General features: G+C 42.7%; 2 protein-coding genes across 5 annotated transcripts in view; both read left to right on the top strand.

Annotated features, from left to right (window-relative positions):
* The first annotated feature begins 227 nt into the window (after positions 1-227).
* The window catches only part of HUS1 (HUS1 checkpoint clamp component), a 29317-nt gene continuing 6677 nt past the window's right edge, over positions 228-22867 (top strand). Inside the window, exons 1-9 of one of the 4 annotated variants that reach the window (XR_010112758.1) lie at positions 228-437; positions 1089-1216; positions 1312-1488; positions 3052-3159; positions 4207-4281; positions 10588-10687; positions 11982-12101; positions 14468-14602; positions 15273-22628. Coding sequence is in view for 1 of the 4 variants with exons in the window: in XM_063606225.1 (XP_063462295.1) it covers positions 386-437; positions 1089-1216; positions 1312-1488; positions 3052-3159; positions 4207-4281; positions 10588-10687; positions 11982-12101; positions 14468-14550 (843 nt within the window). In the remaining 3 variants the exon portion in view is untranslated. Of the gene's footprint in view, positions 496-1088; positions 1217-1311; positions 1489-3051; positions 3160-4206; positions 4282-10587; positions 10688-11981; positions 12102-14467; positions 22629-22867 lie in introns of those variants that run through there. The other 3 variants (XR_010112759.1, XR_010112760.1, XM_063606225.1) reach the window with 3 other exon arrangements.
* The window catches only part of PKD1L1 (polycystin 1 like 1, transient receptor potential channel interacting), a 263204-nt gene continuing 255609 nt past the window's right edge, over positions 15273-22867 (top strand). Inside the window, exon 1 of the mRNA XM_055115919.2 lies at positions 15273-15340. The gene's annotated coding sequence lies outside the window, so the exon portion shown is untranslated. The remainder of the gene's footprint in view (positions 15341-22867) is intronic.

Below are 22867 nucleotides of genomic sequence, written 5' to 3'. Positions count from 1 at the left end.
ACACTTGAAATAGGTATCACAAAATTCTTTCAAAACGTGAATTCTCAGAACCACCTCCCCAAATCTGGGGCTTGAAGCCTCCGCCTCACTAAAAGTAGATCCCACCATTACCCGGCAGCGCGGAGGCATACCCGGAGACTGGGACCCCCACCTCCCCCGGGGCGTGACCTGTGATCCTTGACCCGTGACCCCACCTCCTCTAGGGCGTGACCCCCTAGCCCCACCTCCTCCGGGGCGTGGCCCGGAGACAACCCTGGTAAGATTCGCGTAGCCCGAGCCGGGCGGAACCACTGTTCGCGCCGCCGTGTTTCCGGGCGGGGACACTCAGGGCGCGACGCTTTTCTGTTACCCACAGAGGCCCGCCGCGGCTGCGCCATCCGCGGCCATGAAGTTTCGGGCCAAGATCGTGGACGGGGCCTGTCTGAACCACTTCACACGTGAGCAGGGAGGCCGGAGAGGAGCGAGGGAGGAACGGAAGGAAGCAGTGAGCGCGCGGTGGGGACCGCGCAGGAGGATCAGAACGGGGATGGGCGCCGGAAGGGGCCGCGGGAGGATGGGGCCGGGATGGGGGTGCTGGTGTAGGCCGCGGGAGGGTGGGGCCGGGAGGGCGCGAGGCGGGTCGGAGGGCACTTGTGGGGATGAAGGCGGCTTTCACGGGACGTTTCTGAAACTTGATTCCGATCACGTGGCTTTAAAAAAAAGCGGCCACTGCTCCCATAGACGGCTTTATCAGGCATTGACATTCCTTCAAGGCCCCATTCGTCCCTCCACCCTGACAGTGCCTAACCTTGCATTTAACTGTGTATTGCAGTACCTAGTAGTCAATAAATCCATGTTGAATGAATGAATGACTGGTAGGTGCCTGTTTTCTTATTTGAACACTGATGATGTGTGCTGTACATCTCCCCTAGTTTGTTGGGAGAATTGCGTGACATCAGGGGTATTAAAGTACTTTCCAGTGTGATACCAACGTTAAGTGGTTATTTTTCCACCGAGAAGTTGATGAACAAGAAATTCTGCAAAATAAGTTGGTCTCTAGGATACATTATGTGCATTTTAGTAATTCCTTATTTTAACCCCTGCTTTAGGAATCAGTAACATGATAGCCAAGCTTGCCAAAACCTGCACCCTCCGCATCAGCCCTGATAAGCTTAACTTCATCCTTTGTGACAAGCTGGCTAATGGAGGAGTGAGCATGTGGTGTGAGCTGGAACAGGTGAGCAAAAGCTTCTGAGAGGCCTGCACACTCTGCAGATTGTCACAGGAAAGATCACAAATACCCTCCCTCATCCCTCATTTTTTTTCCCTTAGGAGAACTTCTTCAACGAATTTCAAATGGAGGGTGTCTCTGCAGAAAACAATGAGATTTATTTAGAGCTAACATCGGAAAACTTATCTCGAGCCTTGAAGACTGCCCAGAATGCCAGGGCTTTGAAAATCAAACTGACTAATAAACACTTTCCCTGCCTCACGGTCTCCGTGGAGCTGGTGAGTAGGAGAGTCAGGGTTTCTGACACAGAAGTCTTGGCCTCGAAGGAATAGACATAGTTAGCCTAGCCTTTTTAACAATAAATACTGTTGAAAGCTGTTTGGTTTATTTAAATTTAAAGATCTGGTCCATAACTATATTTTGCATTAGAGTCAGTTCCTCCTCATTTTAAAATTGTGTTGTTATCATATGCATTCAGCTAGAATGCTGCTTTTTCCAAGCCGTAAAACTTCCAGCCTCTCTGTTTCTTGTAGTGGTATTGTCACCTTGTCTAGAAATCATGGTTTCTATCCATTTTCACCTTTGACATGTTTTCTGCCCACTCCCACCCTGCCTCATCTGCTGTAATAACCTTTAAATGGCCCCTCGTTCTTCAGTACACGTATGTTTTATATGCTACTGCCAGATGAATTTAGTGCACAGCTGTCCTCCAAACACACAAATACACAAACTCATGCGCATACATACAATCCAGAGTTGCTCTTCCTACTCATAGAATGAGGTTCGTATTTCCTTTTTTTTGAGACGGAGTCTCTCTATCACCCAGGCTGGAGTGCAGTGGCGCGATCTTGGCTCACTGCAACCTCCATCTCCCGGGTTCAAGTGATTCTCATGCCTCAGCCTCCTGAGTAGCTGGAATTACAGGCACCCACCACCACACCCAGCTAATTTTTGTATTTTTTTAGTAGAGTCGGGGTATCACCATATTGGCCAGGCTGGTCTCGAACTCCTGACGTCAAGTGATCCACCTACCTCGGCCTCCCAAAGTGCTGCGATTGTAGGCATGAGCCACGGCGCCCAGCCCAGCTTTTCTTCATAACTCTCAACTCTTTGCAGTCAGGCAGTTCTCAGAGCTAATTAGGGCATTTCATGTCACAGTATAAGTTTGGTATGTTTTTTCTATTGCTTAAGGAAAAGCAAGATTGTCCAAAAGTGCAAGATATTTTGGTCTGTGAGTCTCATAGGAGCCCCTAGAAATAAATATAGTTTGCCTTTTAACTGTTAGAAACTGCAGCACTCTGAGTGTCCTATGCCCAAAGAATGGCCTTCTCTTGGTTGCGTCAACATAGCAGGCTTGCTTCTTTCTGCCTCACGGCTTTACATGTGCTGTTTCCCCAGCCTGAAACCCTGTCCCCTTGTTCTTGTCTTCCCATGGCTGCTGCTTCTGCTGCTTTTGGTGGTATCTGAAATGTCACCTCCTCAGTCTAAGGAAACTCCCCCACACTCACCCTGGTCTCTGTGGAGTGCTTTCTCATGGCTATAATGAGCATTTCATACAATTTCATTTGTTTGCATTTGTATTGATCTGTTTGTTCCACTGGAACACTAAGGACCTTTTTGTCTTATTCACCACACTTCCCAGTTCCTGGAAGTACCCAGAGTCTGTTCCATAAATATTGGCACCATCAATATTGGTCGAATGGCTTTTGAGTGAATAAATTGACAGCATTCCACTTAGATTTGGTATTTCAACTTTTTTGTCCCGGGTCTTTGGGTTTGTTTTGTTGTTGCTTAATATTAACAACATAAAAATATTTTTAAATTAATTCTTTTCTTGGCAGTTATCTATGTCAAGCAGTAGCCGCATTGTGACCCATGACATCCCCATAAAGGTGATTCCTAGGAAATTGTGGAAGGACTTACAAGAACCGGTGGTCCCAGATCCTGATGTAGGTGATGCCTGCAGTCCTGCTGTACACCCCACATTAAATGGCATGACTTGAATTCTCTAGTTTTAGTTGTAGTCTTGCAGTATATTTTATTTTTAAAGGATACTTAACGAAAACATTAGATTATTTGCCTTTTGTTATTTACATAAAGCATCTTAAAAATGTTGCATATGATAGAAATGTCATGCCATCCTATATGTAGAAAATGTCTTGCTCAGTAACATCACTTAAAACACAACTGAAATGATACTTTTGGAGGACAATTGGTATTTATTAGTATTCTTGGCCTTAGACACCAATTTGGGTTTCACAGGACTTGATCTTTTCCTCAGCCGGTCAGGAGCGATATCTGGATGTGCATGAAAGCCAAGAAGAGAAGAATTTCATGGCTTAGGGCTAACATGGGGTAGCAGTCGTGCTGATGGTTAATCCTAGAGCTCCTGAAAGTAAAGATGATGCCAAAGGGCCCATTTCCTCTTGCTCACAATTTGTTTAAGAAGAAAGTACAGAAATATGCTGGGTAAAATAATTACTTGACTTTTACTAGATGGCACCTACACCGATTTTGAAAAAGCCTGTGTTTTATAGAGCACTCTTGGTAACAGTCTCAGATGTGATGCAGTGACTGTCTGCCGTGTTTTTGCACAGAGCATGGAAAAGGCCCCTGAATCATAGGTGTAAATGTCCCTTAGAGGAGGGCCTCCTGCTGATTGCCTGAGTTATATTCCCCCTGGACCAATATAGGGGCATCTCAGCTGAAGTGCCCTATTCCTTCTTGAGCCAAAAGAATGCCCACAGGGACATGGTTGCTGAGGTAACCAGAGGCAGGCATTCCATTCTTTAATTTTGCTTGAGCATCCTTGAGTTAGTGAAATAGAATTGGTTTTCTTTTTATATTTTTAAAAGAACTTTATTCAGAAAATTGTAAAATAGTATCCCATAGTTTTTGAGCATGCATGTGTTCTAGAGTTAGTTATGGGGCCCTTGTCATTACTAGAGTATATTAATATTTTTAATACTTGTGCTTTTTTCTCATTGGTTTTGTAGGTTAGTATTTATTTACCAGTCTTGAAGACTATGAAGAGTGTTGTGGAAAAAATGAAAAACATCAGCAATCACCTTGTAAGTCACAACTTCTTTAGAAAAGAACTCTGAAGTATTTGGTGGGACGGCATGGGTTCTCCAGCTCACCCTGCAGCAGTCCACGCAGGTGGGCACCTCCTAACCAAGTTCCCACTCATGAGGACCTGGCCTGGTGCTGAGAACCTGCAGATTGCTAGTTGGATTTAGAAACCTATTCCGATACTTTTCAACTCTAATTCATTGAGGAAAGCTTTTATATTTGCCTTTAATCTGCCTGTTTTTCCTCTTATATTTTGGATGAAACATTGTATCTTTCTTTTTTTTGAGACAGAGTCTCACTCTGTCGCCCAGGCTGGAGTGCAATGGCGCCATCTCAGCTCACTGTAAGCTCCGCCTCCCGGGTTCATGCCATTCTCCCACCTCAGCCTCCCGAGTAGCTGGGACTACAGGTGCCTGCCACCATGCCTGGCTAATTTTTTGTTTTTGTATTTTTAGTACAGACGGGGTTTCACCGTGTTAGCCAGGATGGTCTCGATCTCCTGACCTCGTGGTCCGCCCGCCTAGGCCTCCCAAAGTACTGGGATCACAGGCGTGAGCCACCGCACCCGGCTGGAACATTGTATCTTTCACCTGCTAACGTGCCCGTATTTTTCTGTGAGTCACTGATATGACTGACAGTGAGTTTGGAGTTTCCTGTCTGCGTGCCAAGTGTCTTTCAGTGAGCCAGGGACAAAGATATGCCACACCATAGCAGCCTTTATTCTAAGCACACCTCACACCAAGCTAGGGGGCACTTTTATATTTCTGTTTATTTTCTGTTTATTCTGTGAAAGTCTCCTATGGCCACATGGCTCGAAATGTTACAGTGTGTGACAGTGGTGGGAAATGTGTAGGTTATCCTCATTCATACCTGGGGTTATTGTGAATTCTTCCTTCACTCACTGCCCCTCCGTCCGCCCCCTGCTCCCTCCTATCCTGCTCCAAAAAACACCCTTGGTTATGTCCCTGAATCTTCTAAAAACCACTGTCCACCTGATGAAGCATAAACTTTTGATCTTCACAGTGTACCAGGCCACCTTTATAGCCACATCTCTGTTGTATTGCCACACCCTCCCTGCAGAATGAGGCTGGGTTCTGGTATTCCCCCACAATGCCTCTTCTTTTTTGTTCAGTTTCTTTGCCATTTCGCATATGGCTTCTTCACTCCATCTCCCTGGAAGGCACTTAGCCATTCTCATGCTTCATCACAGACCTTTCCCCACCACCCCTCTGGAAGCTCCTCCTCCATGGAGCTGAGCTGTCCAGTGTACATGGTAAATCACCTGCTAAGATCTCTGAAGGTCTCGTGAACCACCAGCTTCTTGATAAGGGAAACCCCATCTTAATCATCTTTGTGTCCCAGCTGCCCAATGTGGGATTGCCACTCAGTAGGCAGCAATAAGTGTTGCATGGATCTGGAACAAAATTTAGCTTCAAGAGGTCTTTGAAATCACAAAAGTATTTTGAAGCCTAGAAAACGTACATTTGACTGTTTTTTTCTAGAGTTCTGCTCACTAAGAGCAATGCTGTCATTGGACCTGTGTAACTCAAAGCTTTTCCTTCATAACTTAATCTATAAAATCTGTTTTCCATGAAGCAGTGTGCACTGTGCTGACATTGGTGTCACCTGTGACTGCAGTGATGTTGATCCAGTTGTCAGGCTGGCTTCATCTGGGGATACCCTGGGGACTTCCAGAGAAATTCAGAGAGGCCCAGGAGAGAAAAGACAGGGCCGTTAATTGAAGGATGGCATTTGTTTGTTCTTTCTGTTCAATGAAAATGAGTCAGCAAGGTAGAGAGGTAGAAGGGTAGCTTAGAATCATCAGAGGCGTTTTGTTTTCTCTTTTTTGGAGTTTAAAAAAACATAGAAATGTTGTGGAGAGGCTACTACCATCTGGAATTACTAAATGGAAAGTTATCAAGTTACTGTAGCAAAGTACACAAGTTACTGTAGCAAAGTACATAATGAGGTCTTCTGAGGTCTTCCTGGGTATCCAGAATTCTGTATCTGAATATTACAGGCAGTAGAATTAAGGAAAATGGGTAGACTTAACACACTAAAAATGCCCACCTTCCCATTAGAGATGCCCAGTTACTTCCTTACATTAAATGCGAGATGTGACTGATGGGGTGGGTTGTATGTGACTCATGCAGGAGCAGAAAAAGAAGCAAGAACTGGAGGGAATTGACATCATGTCCTAAGACATTGCTTCTAAGTTCTACCATGCATGTGAATCCCCTGGAATCTGGTTAAAGTGCAGGTTCTGATTTGGGAGGTCTGAGCTGGAGCCTGAGGCTGTGTTTCTGACCAGCTCCTGGGGGATGTCAATGCTGCCTGCCTTCAGACCACATCATGTAGCAGTAGTTTGTGATGTGTGCCTGTATTACTCCGTTTTCACACTGCTAAAAAGATATTACCTGAGACCAGGTAATTTATAAACAAAAGAGGTTTAATTGACTCACAGTTCTGTATTGCTGAGGAGGCCTCAGGAAACTTACAGTCATGACAGAAGGCAAAGGGGAAGCAAGGCATGTCTTAACATGGCAGCTGGAGAGAGAAGAACACAGGAAAAACTGCCGTTTTTAAAACCATCAGATCTCATGAGAACTCCCTCACTATCAAGAGAACAGCATGGGAAAAGCTGCCCCCGTGACCCAGTCACCTACCACCAGGCCCCTTCTCAGCACTTGGGGATTACAATTCGAGATGAGATTTGGGTGGGAGTGCTGAGCCAAAACAAACCACATCATTGCCATACTATATTGTACTTCAAATGTTATCTGAGAAACGGCTCTGCAGGGTCACCTAATGATAGAAACCAGAGTCTATGTTTAGGAGTCATGATATGGAAGAGGGGAGTCATTGGAGCCACACACCTGGGTCCAGCTCCAGGCTGCGCTGTGCAGTGAGAACCCTAGTGCTGGGTACTACCCCAAATGGGGATAACAGTGCAGCTATGACAGGGGCTTCGTCAGTTTTTAAAAATTTAGAGATAATTTTTACTAGGTGCCCAGTATAGTCAGCATTCTATAAACAATAGTTGACTATTTTAAGGAAATCATTGAAAGATCTTACCCTGATACTTAAGAAATCAAGTGTGTTGTTGTGTATAATATCCCAAATAACTGAATCTTAAAATAGACATTAGTGACCAGTGTTCAGAGAATTAGTTGTTTGTTAGTTTCTTCAGTAAGTATTGACTTAAGGCCACCATGTGCTAGGCACCAGGTGTTAATGGTTAGGAGGGAGTTGGAATCTAATGTTCTGTTACTGAGATTCTTAGGAATTTGAAGAAAACACAAGAGAACATTTAAGCCTGAAGGGCATCTAGGCCCATTACAAGTTGCATTTTTTAATAAGTATTTATTTATTTATATCTAAAACCATTGCTTTTCAAAACAATGGGAATTTACAGATCTTGGGTGTGTGGTTGTTTGGAACAAATGAGCTAAGGTCATGTGTTAGCCTTAGCCCCACTAAGCAGTCTAGCATATTCACAAAGATTGTTTTATATATTTTATTTCAGTCAACTATTGTTCCAGATTGTAGGAAAGCGGGTTAGGAAATATAACAATATATTTTTTTGGATTAATGAAAGAAAAGGGTTGAAAATGAGTATTTCTCATTCAAAGTAGATTATACAACAGGTAAGTTTGGGGCACTATTTTTCTATTAATGTGAAAAGCTCAGAAATAAGAGCTCACCCAAATTAGAAAAACTTTGTTTCTGGAATGAAAACTATTCAGAGTTCACCAATTTTAAGGAATAAGAACAAGGAACACTAAATTGTATTCAGTAAACATGGACACTGATACAGAGCCGTGCAGACAGAGTGCCTTCTCTGTTTTCTTTCTGTGACACTGTGAGGATGGAATGGCCCTAAATAAGACCAGTTGCTAGGTGGCACTTTTGTAGTACTGGATGGCAAAATGCTATCCAGCAGACTACACACTGGCTTTCCAGAGACCTCCTAGGCTTTAACATTGGGCAGATATCAACATCAAAAAGAGAAATAACAGGCACTGGTTCTTTTAGGAGGAAATTTCATTGTAGGTGCGGGAGTGGACCAGGATAGGTTAGCAAAACCTCAAACCATACTGTGGCATATGCTTCATTTCTAAGTTCCATCCAATTAAAAGAACTGATTGGTTGTTGGGGTGGGTAGAGGAGCTTCAAAGGAAAGGAGTCCCTTGTGACCTGTGGAGACAGTCCCCGGGCAGCAAGAGCAGGAGTAGAAGAGGGGTGCCCGATGGTATGTGAGGGGGTGGCAGAAGTCTGGTAGCCTGGGCGTGTGGAGTTTGGCTCAGCCATCCTCAGTCCTGGTAACCCAACAGCAGCCCCAGACCCTTCTGGATTTGGACATTTCATTTTCCAACATGTGAGTTTATTTTCTAAATAAATGGCTATGTTCTCATGAGATTCTGAAGGCCTTATAGTCATATTAAATGTGTATTTATGACAAATGGTTGATTTATATTTTATAAAAATAAGACACTGATTTCCACATTCTTCTCATTTTCCCCCTTCCTGTTTTGTAATGGTTATATTATGTCTACATCATCAGAGCATAAAATTTTATTACTACACGTTATTCTGTCCTCTTCATTCCTGTTGTTTAGTTTTGGTTCTAAAGGCTCACACTGTTTATGCTGTAACTTCTCCAATGATTTTTTTGGTTATCAAAAGCCTATTCTCTAGCATATCACTCAAGAAGGACTCACAGGAATAGGATTTCATTGGTTATCATGTGTTTATAATGTCAGTTTGGTTCACTGCACTGCATTGTCTGCTGGTGTATATTATTGCTATCAAAAAGAATGACTCCATTCTGATTTTGTTTCACAGCTTGCATTTATTCATTTGAAAGTGGGGACTAAATACCCTGGGGATTTTTCCCATTTTTCTTTCAATCCAATTGTCTTGACCATCCGGGGTCAGTTTTCCCAGGTGTGTGGTGTGTCCTTTCAATATGTGGGCCGAACTCTTCATTCACTTCAGGAAAGTTTTGAGCTGTAGTTGATAGCATTTCTTTTCCAGTGCTTTGTTTTTCTTCTGGGACTCAGAGGGCTTGGATCTTCTCCACCGTCTTTATTATTTTCTGTCAGATCCTTTTAACTCTTTGTTTCTGTTTGGTAAATTTTATCTTTCTCCTTTCCATCCCAGTTTCTCTTACTATTCTCTCTGTGGTGCCTATTTGCTCTAGTCTTCCTTCTAAACTAGTTTCTGTTTCTGAAATTTTTCCTTATGTTTCTAATTACTTCCTGTGCTGTCAGCTGTGTTTTATGTGGGTGCTCTCTGGTCATCTCATGTCTGAGCTTCCCTAATTCTGATTTATGTTGTTGTGTCATAGCGTCTATTATTGTTCATTTCTCTTTTTTTTTTTTTTTTTTTGAGACAGAGTCTCGCTCTTTCACCCAGGCTGGAGTGCAGTGGCGCAATCTCGGCTCACTGCAAGTTCCGCCTCCCGGGTTCATGCCATTCTCCTGCCTCAGCCTCCCGAGTAGCTGGGACTACAGGCGCCCGCCACCACGCCCGGCTAATTTTTTGTATTTTTAGTAGAGACGGGGTTTCACCATGTTAGCCAGGATGGTCTTGATCTCCTGACCTCGTGATCCGCCCGCCTCGGCCTCCCAAAGTGCTGGGATTACAAGCGTGAGCCACCGCGCCCGGCTGGTTTTTCTGGTTCTTTTAGGAGGAAGTTTCATTGTAGGAGTGAACGTGGACCAAAATAGTTTTCTAATTTAATGACTCTAGAATTCTCTATTCTTTGTAACCACAAAATATTAAAACATGCATCCTCACCACATCCCCAGGACTTTCTGAGATCTGTCCCTCTTTTTCCTTCATTTAAAGTTTCATTCCCTTTTTTTTGCCCAAGGTGCCCATTCTGCTTAGTTGAGGCTCTTACTTCCCGTGGTTCCTTCTCAGTGCAGGACTCTCTCCTGCTGTGAGGGAGTTCTCATCAGCTCCACCCAGCCCTCCCTAGAGCCCTGCCCTTGTGCTGCTGTAGTCTCCTGGCAAGTCCTCTCGGAGTTCCACCTGTTTTCACATCTTCACTGAGTTCTTCATTCCGGGAGGCAGGCAGGGGGACTTCCCCTTTGAGATTTTTGGGAGATTTCTGAGTTCTTGGCTCTTGGGCCTTATCTTCTCACTTTCCCTGATAGCACAGGGGTCTCAGTGTGCTCTGAGGTGTTTTGAGGTTTTGTAGGGTACTTTGTCATCTGGTTGTGTGAAAGCTGTTGCCCATGGAGTTTTTTTCCTTTTGACTTCCTTTTCTAAGACCATGTAAAATACTCAATTTGCAGGTTATTGAAGCAAACCTAGATGGAGAATTGAATTTGAAAATAGAAACTGAATTAGTATGTGTTACAACTCATTTTAAAGATCTTGGAAATCCTCCATTAGGTAAGTTTTCTAGTGGGTTATATTTTGCTTTGGATAAGTTAATTGTTTCAGATAACCTACCTGTTGAGGTCTCTTCATGTAAAAAGGTTGAAATTCAGTTGACTTTGTTTCATGCTTGGGTGAAGAACAAAGGAATTGAGACTGGACTACGTATCCCTGTGGTGTAGTGGGGCAGTTAGCCACCAGGGGGAGAAGCTGTGCCACCAAGTAGCTGACAGATCTGTGCAGGGTCTCCATCCTCTGTAGAATTCGGATCAAGTTACATAACCTCCAAGATCCCTTCCAGCTATTCAACTCCTGTCCTACTCCTAAAGATTTCTATTTCTCACCTGGCATGGATTCAGAAAGGTAGATACATTTGTTCTTATATTCTCCTCCTTCAGTTACTTCCATATGTATGAAATTAGTGTAGCAGATGCAAAACTGTTTCACTTGATCACATTTCTCATCTCATACAAGGTAATAAGGGACGATAGAGTCAGTTCAGCAAGTGGGGAGAGAGGGGACGGTTGGACAGTTTGGTGAGTTACAAGCCAAGAGGGGGTTAGAATCATGGCTGGAAAGTGGCAGCTGCACAGTAGCAGGGGCTGCCTGAGCAGGAAAGCAGGTAAAGGACCAGGGGAGAAACACCTGGGGATGATGAGAAAATCATTTTATGATACATAAGTGTGCCAGAACCAATAAAATCGGCCCTAGTCACATTTAAGTTACTACGAGTCTGCTTGAATATAAACACAGATTTTAGCATAGAGTTGGAAGGAATTTTTACTTTCTAGTTAAGAGCATCCTGCTCCAGCAGAGTGAAATCCATACGGTTATGCCTTTGATAATATTGTGTAAAGCGATTCATTCTGATGTCACTCATTTTGTTTCTTTTAATAAACATAAGGTGGGACTTATCTTTGGTACTTTCTCAGAGGTAGAAAGGATGTTTTCTTTTTTTTTTTTAATTCCACTTCAGAATGACAGGCCTTGTATTAGTTAATGTATATATTTTCACTCTTAAAATACATAGTGAGTACAAATAAATACAATTTTCTTTGACCTAAAGAGGGAGATTGAGTTATATTTCAAGTCCCCTGTAAATAAAGATGCCTTGGAAATTATCATAGTATTTTAAATAGTTAGGACCTAATGCTTAATGAATGACAACATTTACAAGTTGCAATATTTCTTCAGGATGCTAAAATCAGTGCTAAAGTGAATCATTTATTTAAGTAAAATGCATTGAGTATCTCCAGGTTTCCTGTTACGTGGGAAGATGTTGTATTTAAATGCATTCCTATCATTTTAGCCTCTGAAAGCACCCATGAAGACAGAAACGTGGAACACATGGCTGAAGTACACATAGATATTAGGAAGCTCCTACAGTTTCTTGCTGGACAACAAGTAAATCCCACAAAGGCCTTATGCAGTGAGTGTGCTTTTCTGTTTTGTTTTTCATATTCTTTCATATTCTAAATACTGCAGTCAACTCTAGTCTAACAGATTGCATATAGTCTCATAAATCCAAAAAAAAAAAAAAAGCTCAATTATGTGGACTTTAGCTTCCTAGAACAGTGGGGTTTTTTAAATTTTCCTAGATTCAGAAGTACCTAAGGTGGCAGCAGAGAAACAACCCCTGGGCACTCTGTTAGGGCCTGAAACCTGCAGCCACACTGGTTGGTAGGTGGGTTGTGTGCTGCCTCAGTTGGCCAGCACACCTGGAGATGCCATCGGGAGAATGGGTGCAGATCATCCCACCTTCTCCATGGTCATCTAATTTGACCTGCTCAGAGTGCCAGACACGGTTTGGCTTGGATTTAAGTTTTCCCTTGTGATGCCTTGTTTCCTTTCTGTGGCTATGCTGGCCTGCATTCGCTGCCCCATATCTGTCCCTTGGCTGCTGGTTGTTAACAGTTGCCTCTTGATTCTGGCTGGGCCCCATCTTGTGAGGTCACACACCTGCTCCAGCACTCTTCATCTACTGACCACACATGAGATAGGCATTACCTGCCAAGAGCTTTTCAAGGCATTTTTGTCACCTTACTACTGAAATCACAGCAACCTAAAAGCGACTGCATCCTGGATTTGAAGTTCCACGTTTTGTAGAATAGCTCCCAGGCCGAGCTGAGAGGGAGGTTGAGCCAACACTGCACCTCATCCCCTTCAGATCTGCAGTGTGCTGTAGAGAAGGAACAGAAGATTCTAGGTGGCAATGTCAAGGACCAGCCCTTTTGAATGAGAGACATGAAGAGAATCAGAAGAGACCATGGGAGGGGCAATGGGTGTTTGGGAATTGGGGAAGGTGTCACACAGTTGGAGTGATGGGCACAGAAGGAGATATCGCCAGAGAAGCAGCTCTGAGGGTAGAGATGGAGAAGCTAGACTAGGCCAGATCATGGGGAGTTTTGGGGTGAGGTACCTGTGCTGCATTTTAAGGAACTTTGACATGGACGATGTCATATTTCTAGGGCTGAGCATAGTGGGAGCTGCGTGGCAGTGCAGGGTCCTTAAAGGTGTTTCTGGAACCTTGATGTGCATGGAGATCGCCTGAAGGTCATGTAAAGGGACTCCTTATTCATAGTTTGGGCTGGGCCTCATGGCTGCACTTCTCCCAAGCTCCTGTACAATGCCCAGACCCTTGGTCCTGACAAGCACAGTGTGAATGGTGAGAGAGTGAAATACCCCTCCTGTCTGCAGAGTGTGGAAACACAGGGTGTGGGGGGCCCCTGCGCTGCACAACATCAGTCTTTGAACTTGGTATTTTGGGGACCTTCTGAATCCAAGGCTGATGAGGAACACAGAAGAGTTCTTATCAAAGGTGGTTGACTAAGCCAAGTGTCTTCCCAACATTCACTTTGGTGTCCCCACGTGTAGCAGAGAAAGGAGGACCAGCAAATTGTGATGTAGCAAAAATTTTTTTTAAAACACCGTGGGTTGAACTTCTCATACCTTCTTAACTTCCCAAAGCCCCTTTTCTGTCTCTGTTAGTCTCCTTCAGGTGTCGGCTCAGTTGTCCCCTCCTCTAGCTAGGTCCTGCCACCCTCAGTCTCTGCCTCTCCTGTGCCCTTGCACCACCTCTCCTAAAGAATGTTTGTCTTCCTGCTTGTCCTTTCTGGTCCTTTCCCCAACCTCCCATCTCCTGGGATTGGCCTCTCTGCAGCCTGCTCACACATGGTTTCTTGTCACTCACTCATATCTGCTGGAGAGCTTTCCTCAGCTGCTGTGCTGCAGCTCCCCGAGCTCTCAGTGGTTGTCACACTGTGTGCTCCTGCCCACCCTCATGTGCTCTGTACTTCCCTGCTTGGTTGCATGCCTGATGCCTTGGATTTTAGCCATCACCCATGGCCGTCACGGGATTGGTAGGACCGTTGAGATGCAGGGATCCATCCCATGTAGCAGTGTGTGACACAGCCTGCCCCAGGTGTTGGGGGATCCTGGCTCTTGGCTCTTCTCAGCACAGTTCCTCCACTCACTGGTGAGGAGCTGCTCTTCCCTGCAGAAGGATGCTCATGTGGGTGAATGTGGTTTGCCAGGAAGCCAGCCTGCTGGGTGTTTTGCCAAGGGCTTGGGCCGCTTCACTCTTCCTCTCCTCGCACAGGGAGCCGCCAGTGCTGGGGCCGTGATGCAGCCTCAGCTGTGGCAGTGAGAGTGAGAGACTGTGGTCTCTGCAGCTGCCTCAGGGAAGACAGATGCCTAAAACAGGAGGTGCAGGCTGGGAAGGCTGTTCTGAAAAAGTAGAGATCAAAATGTGTGTGCTGCACTAGGTCTCTAAAATCATGGCTTTTCTCTTCCCAGATATTGTGAATAACAAGATGGTGCATTTTGATCTGCTTCATGAAGACGTCTCCCTTCAGTATTTCATCCCTGCGCTGTCCTAGCACCCTGTCGCTGGAGTTGGCATGCAGAGACTTTGTCAGGATGGAAGAGGCCGTAGGTGTTGTGTTCTGATCACTGGTCTGTGTGCTCACAGCACCGCACATCGACACACTGTACTTATTTGTCCCTCTCTAACATTTTAACTAAAAGTTGATTTAACAACACACAGTTGGATAAACATATCACTTCATGTTGCTCATGTCTGTTTTGCTTTGTTTTTAAGACACTGAAAAGAAAAGCTAGAATTTATTTATTCAGACTTTAAAGAACAATTTCTCATTGATGTTGTGAAAATCGTCATGTATTTAGACTTGGTGTAGTAGCCAGAATTCGTAAAGCTGTTGCCTGGGAGCTTGGTACTTTCCCTCCAGGCAGAGGCTCTAGCTCAGCACGGCCTGTAGCGCAGTCAGTCTTGCATTTCAGTGTGTTCACCCTGCTTGCTCCTGCCCCTTGGAGCCCAGTGACAGAAAGAACAGCCTCTGTCACCCCGCCGCCACTGCCTTGGTTACTCAGAGCACTGTGGGGTGTCACAGCTGCAGCATTTGGAGTCTCTCTCTTGCTGAGGACTCAAGCCCACCTGAGTCCACTCCCCTCTTGATGCCTAGAGAGCTGGCCCAGCCAACACAGCTCTTAGCTGGGAGCTCCTTCTGCCATTCCAACTAGTTTCTTCCTGGGGCCAGTTTTGGGTTTAGGTTGTAATTCCTTATATTTCTTTCTTCCACAGTGCATCGGATCTGTCGTTCTGGAAAGAAGACCCTTCTATTTAGAGTAGAAACAAACGAAACTTCTAAGGTATCATCTGTGTTAAGTGATGAGACCATATTTCTTTGATGTTTCTGAACATCAAAGCTGATTCAGTACTGGTAGATGTGCTCATTCTCCCTGAAACATACCCATCATATTTCCTATTATAATTACATCTCATTGTGCTGTGGAGTTGGACATGATAAACATTATCTTTTGTTTTCTTGTTTTGTTTTGTTTGAGACAGGGTCTCATTCTGTCACCCAGACTGGAGTGCAGTGCCACAATCATGGCTCACCGCCTTGACCTCCTTGGCTCAAGGCATCCTCCCACCTCAGCTTCCTGACTAGCTGGGACTACTGGTGTGCACCACCACACCCAGCTAATTTTCAATTTTTCACAGAGACAGGGTCTCACTGTGTTGTCCAGGCTGGTCTTGAACTCCTGGGCTCAAGCCACCCGCCCACCTGGGCCTCCCAAAGTGCTGGTATTACAGGCATCAGCCATCACACCCATCCATAAACATTATATTAATGTCACATTACAAAACTGAGACCTAAGTTGCTTAGGATAAAATGAAATTGGAAGACTAGCTAACATGAAAATTTATATTTTGGCTTTTTCATGTTTTTTGATAAAACCAGTGTATTTGAATGATTCTTTTGATGTTTAATAATGGTTTTTTGTTTGTTTTTTGGTTGTTTTTTTTGAGACGGAGTCTCACTCTGTCGCCAGTCTGGAGTGCTAGTGGCGCGATCTTGGCTTACTGCAGCCTCCACCTCCCAAGTTCAAGTGATTCTCCTGCCTCAGCCTCCCGAGTAGCTGGGACTACAGGCGCATGCCACCACGCCCGGCTAATTTTTGTATTTTTAGTAGAGACGGAGTTTCACTGTGTTGGCCACGATGGTCTCGATCTCGACCTCGTGATCACCCACCTTGGCCTCTCAAAGTGCTGGGATTACAGGTGTGAGCCACCATGCCTGGCCTATGTTTAATAATGTTGAAATAGGATGGAATATTTTGTTAAATTAACATTTTAAAATTAGAAGACACCGTTTTAATTTTTAAACCCTTCCTCCTCTCATTGTAACGAAATTAATTCCAGCTGCAGTGAGAAAACTTAAAAATCATGATACAAAATGAAACAATATCTGAAAGTAGTTTTATAAAACTGAAATTGCTGTTAAAGAGAATGTGTTAGTGACTTAACCATTTGCTCTATGTGATGTTTATTATCAAATACATATAATTTTGAAGATTTTAATGAATGGCTTAAGATTTTATCCTTGTGTAGAATGTGGCTAAAGAAACCTTAGTTGAGATTCAAGAAGTTGGTGTCTGTTTCTGATTCTTATCACAACTTGCTACTTAGTGTCTACCAAGTCCTCCACCTCTTTGCTCCTCAAAGAGCTGTGAAAAATGATGGCAGGAGCCGGTACAAAACCACAGACTTAGAGAAGGGCACAGTGCTGCTTTATTGAATGATCTACCAAGGTAAAATTTTGCCGGGTCAAGAAATAGCAATTTAATCCATTTAAAGGAATGAATATAATTTGAAACATTAACTTATTTCAAGACTAACATCTCAAAGTGTTGAGACCTTTTTTAAAAGAGCTTTCTGGATTTTGAGCATACTTTCACTGGCTGTGATTTATAAGAATTTGTGGTTTGTGGAGTACTGTCCTAAATGCCAGGGTAAAATAAGGCAGTCCCATGCCTTGTCTGCCCTGGGCTCGGGGCCTCACATCCTTTTGGTAGGCACATCTTTTCTCTTCTCCCTTGTTCTGCTCTCCCCCAGCATATACCTCCTAGCCCCAGGCAATTACTTGTCTAATATCTATCTCTATATATTTGCCTATTCTGGTTTTTAGCTTTTTTTTTTTTTTCCTGAGGGAGACAGGGTCTGGCTTTGTCCCCCATGCTGGAGTGCAGTGGTACAGTCATGGCTCACTGCAGTCTCAAACTCCTGGGCTTAAGCAGTCCTGCTGCCTCACCCTCCCAAGTAGCTGGAACTACAGGTGTGTGCCACTGCGCCCAGCTAATTTTTATATTGTTTTGTAGATATGAGGTTTTGTACGTTGCCCAGGACTCCTGGGCTTAAGCAGTCTGCCCGCCTCAGCCTCCCAAAGTGCTTGGATCACAGCTGTGAGCCACCACACCCAGCAATTCTTTTTATCTAAGAATTTTATCACCTGAGTTTTGAGGTCATTCTGTGCCATATCAGAGACACTTAAGAATTTCCCATTCCAGTTGCTCCTGGCTAGCATCCAAGTGGCCCTGCCGTCCTCCTCCAGCCCTTCCTTGGCCCAGCAGGGAACTGCTTGGCCATCAGGTCTGTAGGCTGAGTTTATAGTGAGGTACTGTGCCTGGTGTGAAGGAGCCCACTCTTGGGGACCTAGAATGTGGCCTCAACAGTAGTCCTGGGCCTGGGATTCTGGTTCAGCCACTAGGCAAAGGTGTTTAATGACATTCATGTTCTTAGTGTATGTTGCCAATTTAGCAAAGCATCCATCGTTTTGAAGAAATAACAATTCAGAACTTTTTAAAACAGCTGTATTGAGATATAATTCACATATCACACAATTCAACCATTTAAAATAGATTGTCTATTGGTTTTTAGTATGTTCTCAGAGTTGTACAACCATCACCACTATCAATTTTAGAACATTTTCATCACCCAGTAAAGAAACTTCTTAACCATAAGTAATCATTTTTCATTTTTCTCTCCTCCCTTATTCTGCTCTCCCCCACCATATACCTCCTGGCCCCAGGCAATTACTTGTCTAATATCTGTCTCTATATTTGCCTATTCTGGTTTTTAGCTCTTTTTTTTTTTCTTGGGGGAGACAGGGTCTGGCTCTGTCCCCCAGGCTGGAGTGTAGTAGTACAATTATGGCTCACTGCAGTCTCAAACTCCTGGGCTCAACCAATCCTCCTGCCTCACTCTCTCAAGTAGCTGGAACCACAGGTGTGTGCCACTGCGCCCAACTAATTTTTGTATTTTTTGTAGAGATGAGGTTTTGCCACATTGCCCCGGCTGGTCTCAAACTCCTGGGCTCAAGAAATCTGCCTGCCTCGGCCTCCCAAAGTGCTAGGAGCACAGGCATGAGCCACCACACCCAGCAGTTCTTTTTATCTAACTGTAACTATATATCGTTGACCAGGATCTGCCTTCCCCGCTGCCCCTAAACACTTAAGCATCTGGTAACCACCATTATACTATCTCCTATGAGATTTGCTTTTGTAGATTCTAAATATAAGTGAGATCGTGTACTGTCTGTACCCGGCTTATTTCACTTAACATACTATTCTCCAGGGGTTCATCCATGTGGTTGCAAATGACAAGATTTTGTTCTTTTTTATTGCTGAATAGTACTCCATTGTGTATATGTCCATTTTGCTTATCCATTCATCTCTTAATGGTCACTTAGGTTGCTTCCATAACTTGGCTATAATGAATAATGCTACAGTGAACGTGGGAGTGCAAGATGCCTTTTTGATGTACTGATTTCATTTCCTTTGGGTAAATACCCACTAGTGGGATTGCTGGATCATATGCTAGTTCTATTTTTAATATTTTGAAGAACCTCCATACTGTTTGCCTTAATGGGGATACTAATTTACATTTCCTCCAATAGCATACAAAAGCTTTTTTTTCTCCGCATCCTTGCCAACACTTACCTTCCGTCTTTTTTTTTTTTTTTTTCCAAGAAAGGCCCAAACAAAGCTAATCTTTTGTCTTTTTGGTAATGGCCATTTTAACTGGTATGAGGTGACTGAAGTGATATTTCATTGTGATTTTGATTTTCATTTTCTTAATGATTAGTGATGTTGAACATTTTTTCATATACCCATTGGCCATTTGCTTGTCTTCTTTTGAGAAGTCTATTCAGGTCTTTTGACCATTTTTAAACAGGGTTATTTGTTTTCTTACTATTAAGTTGTTTGAGTTCCTTTTATATTTTAGATATTAAACCTTTGTTGGATGTATACTTTGCAAATATAATATTTTCTCCCATTCTATAGGTTGTCGCTTCACTATCGGTTGTTTCCTTTGCTGTGCAGAAGCTTTTTAGTTTGATGTAGTTTGATTTGCCCATTGTTTGCTTTTGTTGCCTGTGCTTTTGAAGTCTTGTTCATAAAATTCTTGCCCATATAAATGTAATGAAGCATTTCTCCTGTGTTTCCTCTAGCAGTTTCATAGTTTCAGGTCTTAAATCTATGTCTTTAATTCATCTTGAGTTGATTTGTGTATATGGTGGGAGATAAGGGTTTAATTCATTCTGCATATGGATTTTCAGTTTTCCCAGCATCGTTTATTGAAAGACTGTACTTTCTTTTCAATAAATGTGTGTTCTTGGCGCCTTTGTTGAATATCAGTTGGCTGTAAATGTGTGGATTTATTCCTGGGTTCTCTGTTCCATTGATCTATCTGTTTTTATTCCAGTACCATGCTGTTTTTATAACTTTAGTTTTAAGGCATATTTTGAAGTCAGGTATGATGATGCCTCCAGCTTTGTTCTTTTTGCTCAAGATTGCTTTGGCTATTCAAGGTCTTTTGTGGTTACATACGAATTTTAGGATTTTTTTTTCTATCTGTGAAGAATGTCATTGGTATTTTGATAGGAATTGCACTGAATCTGCAGATTGCTTTGGACGGTATGAACATTTAAGAAATAATTCTTTCAATCCATGAACACAGGATAACTTTCCATTTATTTGTGTCTTCAGTTTCTTTCATCAGTGTTTTATAGTTTTCATCCTAGAGATTTTTCACCATGGTTAAGTTTATTTCTAGATATATATATATATTTTTTTTTATTGTATTGTAAATGGGATTTTCTTGATTTCTTTTTCATATAGTTCACCATTAATGTATAGAAATGATACTGGTTTATGGCTGTAATCCCAGCACTTTGGGAGGCCAAGTCAGGTGAGTTGCTTGAGCTCGCGAGTTTGCCACCAGCCTGAGCAACATGGCAAAACCCTTTCTCTACAAAAAATACAAAAGTTAGCCAGGTGTGGTGGTCCTAACTACTTGGGAGGCTGAGGTGGGAGGATTGGTTGAGCCCAGGGGGTTGAGGCTGCAGTGAGCTGTGATTGCAACACTGCACTTCAGCGTGGGCAACAGAGTGAGATCTTGTCTCAAAAGAAAGAAATAATACTAGTTTTTGTTTGTAGATTTTGTATCCTGAAACTTTACTGAATGTTTTTTAGTTCGAACAGTTTTTTTGGTGGAGTCTTTAGGATTTTCTCTACTTATGATCGTATCATCTGTAAACAGGGACAGTTAACTTCCTCCTTTCCAATTTGGATGCCTTTTCTTTCTCTTGCCTAATTGCCTAATTACAGCATGTTCCTATTCTGTAAATGTTCAATGAACTAGAGAATGATTCTTGGGTAGTTAATATTGTCAGTGTTGATGAACTCTTTTCCTTTGCTGAAAGCAGCTACTTTCTTGGAGGTTTCAATTCTGTGTGGCAATTTGCAGCATTTCTAGTGGTACTGCTCCACATTTTACAGCTTTATGAAGAAGGTGTTTACTTTTTTTGAAATTACCTTGAGACATTTCAAACTGTGCAGAAGATATATGCACAAAAGCAAATGTCTTGCAGTTTGCTATAGCCACTTATACATCATCTGGCTCTTGAATAGCTTTAATTCAGCTTTTGAATCTCACTTGAATTTGAGCAAAACCTTCATCTTTATATGTATCTGGACAAATTACTTCAATTGCTTGACAGTAATGACCAATCAATTTATTTAAAATAGTATCATTTAGTAGGACAGTGTTTTTCTCTGGTTTGAGCAACGAATTCAACCAGTCCTCTGGGTTGATCATCATCATCATCATCATTTGGTTATCAGTTCCTGAGTTATTTTTACCAGGGAGTTTTATACCTTTAGACAGCTATTTTGAATTATCTCAGGAATGTCATATATCTCTGCCTCTTTAGAGTCAGTCACTGGCACTTTGTCTGTTTGGTGACATCATGTTTCCCTGACTGTTCTGACATCATGTTTCCCTGACTGTTCTTCATCTTTGTAGTTATACATTGATATCTGTGCATTGAATAGGTATTTATAAACAGTAATCTGGCTTTGTCTGTGATTGTCCTTGTATAGTAGGTCTGTCCAGAGATTGTAAGCATACTGTCTTTTTTGGTCTTTAAGCCCGTAAACGCTACAGCCGGTGTAGTGCCAAATGGTGCCCTAAGCCCAGGTTCCCTGCAGTCCACTCTGTGATTTGTTTGTTGACTGCTGTGAGCCCCACCCCCATTCTTTGTTTCTAATTTACACCTAGCAGGCTAACCCTGCTGGCACCTGCAGTGCTTCCAGGGGGAAAGGACCATAGTGTGCCCCTGTGAAGAGTCTCACAATGGTGCGGAAGGTGAATGCCCACCTCCCGCTCTCTTTTCCCACTGTAGAAACTGATTCCAGAGAAATTCTCCAAGTGCGGTGCTATGTGGGCTTGCGGGAGAGGTGTTATGATCAAACAGAACCATTCTCTTTACCCTCTGATCATGGTTTTTCTTGGCTCTGTGGTCCAGTGAGTTGTCACAGCTTCACTCCCAATTTCTGGGATATTCAGGGCAATAATCTTGCCACTGGGTATTTGCTAGTTGAAATTATGTGGTAGGGAGAGAAGCCAGTAACTTTCACTCCTCCGTTTGACTGATGTCACTCTCAAATTCTGTACTTTCATATGGATTGTAATAGGGAGGGTCTAAAAGGAAGCTTCAGTTTTGGATTTTTAGAGCTTCTTCTAAGTACAATTGTTGAATCAAGAGGTAAAAATGGTATGTTATAACTGGAAATACGCTGAGATTAAAAAGGAGATAAATTAGCCCCATTGGGACGGTGCTATTGGGAATGTGAATTGATACCACTTTCCTGGAGTCTAGTTTAGTATTTATTTTATATGTAATGCCTGAAAAGATGTGTGTCTCCTTTGACTCAATACTTATAGGAATTTACACAAAGGTTATAATCAAAGATTATAGAACTGTTATACTGGAAAAACACGAAATATTCTAATTATGAATTAATTGGGGATTGGTTAAATAAACTATGGTTTGATATGCTCTAAAAAATAATGTTACAGAAAAAAGTGTACTGATATGGCAAAATGTATGACTTATAGTTTAAAAAGCAGGTTAGATGTTGATAGATACAGTATGATAGAAAAAGATCAGGAAGGTATATGCTGACATTTAAATCTGGATATTTATGGGTGTTTTTTTTATTTCAATCTTTGTACATGCATGTATTTTCTAGAAATTGTATTACTATCTTTGTAATAAAGTAAATTATTTTTAAGGGACTAAATAATAAATATTTGTTACTTGAGTGCCTTACACATTCACTCGGCAGTTACAGTTTCCCGAACATTGGACTTCAGACTCTTTTCACAGCACATCCTTATTTTCATAAATAGAAAATTAAACTTTTTATTTGTCATTTTGATGTTATGCCAGGTTTAGAATACTGGAGTCTCGATCAATAAGGTGGTACCACATTGCAGAATCATCTCTTTTTACCATGGGCCCAACATGGATGAGGATCAGTCAGTAT

The sequence above is a fragment of the Pan paniscus genome, chromosome 6 (assembly GCF_029289425.2).
Source record: "Pan paniscus chromosome 6, NHGRI_mPanPan1-v2.0_pri, whole genome shotgun sequence".
Classification (NCBI taxonomy): domain Eukaryota; kingdom Metazoa; phylum Chordata; class Mammalia; order Primates; family Hominidae; genus Pan; species Pan paniscus.
The sequence above is the reverse complement of the archived record's forward strand: the minus strand, read 5'-3'. Positions and strand labels throughout refer to the sequence as shown.